The sequence below is a fragment of the Procambarus clarkii genome, chromosome 58 (assembly GCF_040958095.1).
Source record: "Procambarus clarkii isolate CNS0578487 chromosome 58, FALCON_Pclarkii_2.0, whole genome shotgun sequence".
Lineage (NCBI taxonomy): Eukaryota > Metazoa > Arthropoda > Malacostraca > Decapoda > Cambaridae > Procambarus > Procambarus clarkii.
Genome location: NC_091207.1, coordinates 10951339 through 10958555, shown reverse-complemented (window position 1 = coordinate 10958555; position 7217 = coordinate 10951339). Strand labels below are relative to the sequence as shown.

Genomic DNA, 7217 nt, shown 5'->3' with positions numbered 1-7217 from the left:
TATCTTAAATCTGACCCCTTGTATTCAAATTGTTACACACAAAGGTTTCAAAAGATTTCCAAGTGACAGCCAGTGTGATGTCTGTAAATACAAACCCATAATGTTTTTGCTGGAATAATAATCATACAATTATCAAACAACCTCTATGTAAATGACTTGTCTAAAATCTGGCTATGCCCGATTTCAAATCCAGTAAAAAATGTTTGACAGTATAGCATTCTACTGGATACAAGAATAAATGGTATTTTCTATCAAATTTTGATATAATTAATGTATGCAGGCAGCGAGTCAATGTGGCTAAAGAACTGATACCCAACCCACACATCTGAAAATGAAGAAACGTTTTGGTTAATCCTGGATCCTTATCAAGTCATGTGATACATTACATGACTTTATAATGTTCCAGGACAGACCAAAATATAGTTTTTATTTTCAGATGTGTGGGTTGTCTACTATGTATAATTACCATTGCCAAAATACCACTTGCCAATGTTATTTACAGTTTATGGCAGCTAATACACGTACTGTACAAGCTTTTGGGTGCAACAATTTTTATTTGGAATTAAATTGTAGGTAAGCCCCTGTGCCATTTGCCAGATCAGCTCAAAGAATAATTTACATTTTGACCAGACCACACACTAGGTGAAGGGATGACGACGTTACGTCGTCGTCCCTTCACCTCCTAGTGTGTGTCTGGTCAACTTACTTTAACCACGTTATTGTGACTCATCGCCTGCATACGAATTTACATTTTATGATATTAAAGGATAGCACAGGGTTAATATTATTGTGAATACTAAAACCTGACACCATAGTGTCATATTAAAGGTTCAAGTCACTACCAAAATAAAAACAGGATACAAAAATCACTAATTCACTTTGGTCAAGTTTTATTTTTATTTGACAAAATGTTTAAGATGAGTACAAAGAGGCAGTAAAAAAAGTTGTCAACTTCTAAAAAATTATAAATTACTTCTGCTTCTTTGCCTTCGCTTTTGTTTGTTTAGGCGTTTTGGGTGTTGGAGCTGGACTCGGTCTCTGCAGCCAGAGGAGATACCGCAGCGAACATATTCCCAAGCAAAGGGTTTGCAGAGCCCAGGCAATGGTAACACTTATTGTGAGCCTCAGCTTCTGGCACTTGTACACTGCACACAGTGTCTCAAGGATGTGCACAGCCAAAACAACCAATAATCTGATGAAATAATAATAATTTAATAAAATCCTTACATTAATTGTATTAATAATTAAGGCATTACAATTGGAAAATATGACAAAGAACTATACAGTGAACTGAAGATATGGAAGCGGATTTAAAGACTTCTAGCATACAGGAATGGAATAAATATAAGACAAGGTTATCTGTGGTCTGTTTGTCTCATGTGTTTTATATGACAAAGTGCTGGCAAGACAGGACACCAAGAGTATAGCTCTCGTATCCTGTAATTACACTTTGATAATTACTAGGTCATGAAATACTAAAAGTAATCCAACCAGGGATTCAGCTGAATCCTCTAGGTGTCCCAATGCTTCCACTGAAACCAAGTCGGGACTAACCCTGGCATGGTTTCGGTATTTGCACACCAAGTTTGCCTTCTTGTTATACAAACCACTCGTACTAATACTGTACTGTCCTCATTAAGGCCACCAAAATCCACCATGTTATTTTTTTCCCCTCTTGCCAGCAGCCATTTTGGATTTTGTCTACTCTGAATAAAGTACAGATGTACTGTATAGTGGTGGTTATGGTAACCTTTCATTGATATCAAGGCTCAACATCTCCATGGCCCAGTCCCTGACTAGGCCTCTTGGACTGGTCAACCAGACTGTTGGACATGGCTGCTCGCAGCCCGATGTATGAATCACAGCCTGGTTGATCAGGTATCCTTGGAGGTGTTTATCAAAATCTCTCTTGAACACTGAAGGGTCGGCCAGTTATGCCCCTTATGTGTAGTGGAAGCGTGTTGAACAGTCTTGGGCCTCTGATGTTGATAGTTCTCTCTTGAACACTGAAGGGTGGGCCAGTTATGCCCCTTATGTGTAGTGGAAGCGTGTTGAACAGTCTCGGGCCTCTGATGTTGATAGAGTTCTCTCTCGGAGTACCTGTTGCACCTCTGCTTTTCAATGGGGTATTCTGTACATCCTGCCATGCCTCCTGGTCTCGTGTGATGTTATTTCTGTGTACAGGTTTCGGACCAGCCCCTCTACTATTTTCCACGTGTAAATTATTATGTATCTCTCCCGCTTGCGCTCTAGAGAATACAGATTCAGGCTCTTTAGTCGGTCCCAATAGTTTAGATGTTTTACTGAGTGGATTCTAGCAGTAAAGGATCCCTGCACGCTCTCCAGGTCAGCAATTTTTCCAGCTTTGAAAGGGGCTGTCATTGTGCAACAGTATTCCACTCTAGAGAGCACTAGCATCTTTAAGAGTATCAATATGTATTATTACCATAGTATCATTACCATAACCACCACCATGGTTATGGTGGTGGTTCATGTGGTGGTTGTGGTAGTGGTTCATGTGGTGGTTATAGTGATGATTCATGGTGGTGGTGGCTCGTGTGGTTGTGGCAGTGGTAAAGAAAATGTGTAACAACATTTCAACATTATTTACACTTACCCCAACTTTAGATAAAACTTGTACTGTGTGCCAACTAAGTGGGCATACTCGGAGAGGGGTCCGAAGTCATTTGTGGCAAAAAACTCTGGCTTGAAATATGTTATCTGTTAAAAACATGAAAAGTTTACTGTTAGAACACATTTTTAACTGACTAGTAGTTATATTGTTAAAATTAACCTGAATGGTTCTTTAAAGAACAAGTGGCAAATTTCCTTTATACCTGGTGGAACAGATCCTTCACATTCAGCAGAGAGCACAATTAAGAATGAGAAAATATGAAAAGTTATTTTTAGATCACTTGGTTGTCCGTAAGCAAGCAACCAGCGAGTCCATAGAGCACGGGCATGAATAGTGAAGCAGGTCAACATTCTGGACCTAGCATCAACAACTTTTCAGGTATCCTGCAGGATACCATTAATGTCACATTAATGTCAGGTCACACTAATGCTAGGAAAATCTAGAGAACATTCCAGCCTACAATGACCACCATAAGATCTATTTATATGAACTCTAAGCCCTTCCAAATTGTCCACAGCGTCCCAAATGACTGTCAATGGATGCTTTCGCTAACTATCCGTTGGGTCACCCAAGTACCTCCACTGACCACCAACAGGTAGCAGCAGCAGACCCACAACATGACTGCCCGGCCCAAAATCTCCCCCACAACTCCTGACAAAGATTACTATCCTCGAGGAAAGCAAGGACAGTGACGAACAACCAAGATATCTGCTCAGAAAACAGCTATTCATATTTATTATTTGATTATTTCCGAGCTTTCCTGCTCAGAAATAGCAAGATCGGATCAATTGGTTTTAAAGATACGCACTGTATTTACAGAAAGCGGATGAAGGAATAATATAATAATAATATTAATAATAATAAATAATAATATATTATATTATAGAATAATAATGCGAAAAGAAATCTCAATGTGATGTATCAATGAGAAAATAAATTGGAGTCGTGAGGAGGATTCGAATCTGTACCATAGGTACTACCAAGCATATGCCTTATACAATGTACTACGTCAAATCCAGAATTATTCCTGAAATCCTTCAGGAATCAGAAGAGATCTGGGGGGTTGATTTTACACCAGACCTATCCCCTGAAGCCCAAATCAAAAGGATATCAGCCGCATACTCATGGCTGGTAAACATAGGAACTGTCTTCAGAACCTTGTATACCTCACATGTCAGACCAATAATGGAGTATGCAGCTCCAACATGGGAATCCATATCTAGTCAAACAAAAAGTTAGAAAAGGTTCAGAGGTATGTCACCAGGCTAGACCCCAAGCTGAGGGGTATGAGCTTACAATGAAATATTACTGAAACTAAATCTCATTACACTGGACGACACAAGAGTTAGGGGAGACAGGATCACCCCCTATAAAATTCTCAGGAATTGACAGGGTAAATAAATATAAATTATTTAGCACAGGTGGTACACGAACAAAAGGACACGGGTGAAAACTTGATACCCTAATGAGCCACAAGGATGTTAAAGAATTTTTTAAGTGTCAGTAGTTAACAGATGGAGTGCATTATGCAGTGATGTGGTGGAGGCAGACTCCATACACAGTTGCAATGTAGATATAGAGCACAATAGGCTCAGGAATCTGTACACTAATTCAACTATTCTGAATTATTATTATTATTAATAAGTCATTATTAATGAAGGCCTCAATTGAAAGGAAAATGCAACATTTTAGGATAAGAAAATATGAAAAATACAAGAACCCCCTACTTTAAGAGTGACATTTAATGAAGTGAAACAAATGACGGAAGTGCTTAGAAATGCCAGGAAATTGCAGTGTTGATGGTAAACTTTGGTCAATAAGACAAGACCTCTTGAAGGAAGACAGAAAAGCTGAAAAACCTCAATGAAGTGAAACCTCAAAATGGGAACAGAAATGATGAGAATTTTTTCTAGAGTAAGGGATTGGAAAGCTAGTGAAATGGTATATAAAAACAAAGCAACAAAATCATTAGAGGAATGGGGAGTAAAGGCCAAAGGGACAGGGAACATGGTGTATACAATTTTCAGGAACAACAGATTGAGGGAGATAAAAAATACTGGAGCTAAGAGATAATTCAGCATAAGATCCCAGATATTATTGCAATAACAGACAAAACTTGGAAAAAAATATTTTAAATGAGGTCGTATTCCCAAGTGGCTACTTAGTTCGGAGATGCGACAGGAAAACTAGAAGAGAAGGAGGGGGTGGTGGCCTTGCTGGTAAAAGAACACACTTGAAGGCAAGTGTGTTACAGTAATAACCAAAAACGCTCATGAAGTTGTCATGAATTGTCAAGTTGTCAGTTGTCATGTCATGAAGTTGACATAATGGCATTGCATAGTGAATGAATGAGTGAATGACTGCACATCCACTTGCAATTGGAACCGACGCGATCGCATTGGCGGATGTTAAGTAATTACCCAAGTGTAGTTATAGGATGAGAGCTACACTTGTGGTGTCCCATCTTCCCAGCACTGTCATATAGTGCTCTGAAAATACTGATGGGTTTGGCCTCCATCACCTCACCTAATTTGTTCCAAAAGTCTACCACTGTTTGCCAAAGTGAATTTCCTTATATTCCTTCGGTAGGTTTATTTACCAAGTTTAAATCTATGTCTTCTTGTTCTTGAAGTTCCATATCTTAGGAATTCTTTCCTATAAAGTTCATTGAATCCTGTTACTATTTTATATGTAGTGATCACATCACCTCTTTCCTTCTATCTTCTAGTTTTGGCATATTTAATGCCTCTAACCTCTCCTCATAGCTCTTGTCCTTCAGTTCTGGGAGCCATTTAGTTGCATGTCTTTGCATTTTTTCCAGTTTGTTGATGTGCCATCAACAAACAAGTGGTACTTTCAATGCTCAATATCTGAAGAGCTGCTCAGAAACTTCTCAAGCTTACATCGGTGCCTCAAGATAGGAGGCTAGCTTCTCTGGAAAACTGAAAAAATGGAGCAGGTTTACCTGTGTGAAAAAAAATGACAGGAGGGAGAAAATGGCGAGGACACTACTCCTGTTAGAAGGTTTGGAGCTTTCCCTTCCCATAGCTAATCTTGAGCTTTACTGTACAGGTACTAGTTTTCCTAAGATGACAACCCACCAATCAACCTACAACCAGATCTGGTTATTGCTGGTTGAACATGGGCAAACAGTTATTAATTAACGTTCATAAAAATCCATCCTCGCCAGGCATTTATCTCAGATCACCTGAAAAACACAGGATGAGTGTGTTACCACTGCGGTAAACAAGTTCTTCTGTTGGTTTGCTCATTATCACAAGCAGAATTGGTGGGTTTGCTTGCTACCACCATTAAATTCTGTGGCACCCAATCTCACGGGGTGGCAGAGACGTTTTAGAAGAGTGGCTCACAGATGTTTCTTGTACAGATTAAGAGCCTCTTTATCCAGTCCCCGTTATGAGGGCCAAGGTGCTTGGCTTATGTCTAGTTCAGACCCATATCAGCATCAAAGATATGACCTGAACAGGAAATAACACAACCAAATCACTTCCTCTGTGCAGATGATGGGTCACAATAACATGGCTGAAGGTATGACGACCAAACCCACACACCAAAAATGAGGAGACGATGTTTAGGTCCATCCTGGACCATTATCAAGTCGATTGTCTTGATAATGATAATGTTCCGGGATGGACCAATATGTCGTCGTCTCCTCATCTTCTGGTGCGAGTGGTTTGGTCATCACTGATCAAACCACTGATTGTGGTTTGGAAGTAAACTTTATTTAAGTCATGGTTTAGCTTCAGATTCCTTGGAATACGTGTGGTCCATATTATATTTTCAGCATTCTGGCAGGCAGATCTTTCAGGTTGCATCCATTCTGAAGAATGAGTGTTGGACGTAGCATCATTCCAATTTACTGTATATGAAAGATCTTCAGCATGCTGACAGCTTGTAACCCAAAATTGCCTGCATGTGTATCCATTTCAGGACTGCAGTTTATTGCTATACATGCCATACAGGTAAATGGGAATCTGAGGGCAATCTACTTTTTCCCTAGTAAGATGCTGTTGGTGAAGTTATGTTATGCAGGTCACATGACCTTTCTGGCTCCACTTTGCCTTTCCAGTCACAGTTCCTTTTCATTTTTGCAAGGTGTCCAGTTCTCGTCAAGCTTCTTATTTCCATGCTCGCCTAGAGAATAGAAAGACTATTCCAATAATTCAAAGCTTTGGCTGTTCAAGTATTTTGGTCTAATAAATTTAAACCTCTATGGGGCTAAGCTTCAAGATATCATTATTCAGTTAGATAGGTTTTGTTGTTGGCAGTAGGAGGTTGTTTGATGGGGTCTGCACACATCACATTAAGGCTTACTCGTCAATTTTTATTCCCATGTCTATGGCATACCTCAAGTAATTCAAGATGGGATAGATTTCCGAAGAAGGAATGCAGACAATGTATGTCATTCAGACATGGTAAAACACCTAAATTAGTGGAGATGTCAAAGCACTCTCTGGAAGGGCAACAAGAAATGTTTCACTTGGTATGTACATTGAAGATATCGAAGGGTCAGGTCCCAAATACACACAATAAAACTACTTAATAGACAAAGTGTGTAATT

General features: G+C 39.4%; 1 protein-coding gene across 2 annotated transcripts in view; it reads right to left on the bottom strand.

Moving 5' to 3' along the window:
- Window positions 1-873: 873 nt before the first annotated feature.
- LOC123767972 (transmembrane protein 254) overlaps window positions 874-7217 on the bottom strand; it is a 14855-nt gene continuing 8511 nt past the window's right edge. For both annotated transcript variants that reach the window (XM_045758196.2, XM_069306559.1), the window contains exons 3-4: window positions 2618-2721; window positions 874-1192 (exon numbers count right to left, since the gene is read on the bottom strand). In XM_045758196.2, coding sequence (XP_045614152.1) covers window positions 970-1192; window positions 2618-2721 — 327 coding nt within the window. In that variant the 3' untranslated portion in view covers window positions 874-969. The remainder of the gene's footprint in view (window positions 1193-2617; window positions 2722-7217) is intronic.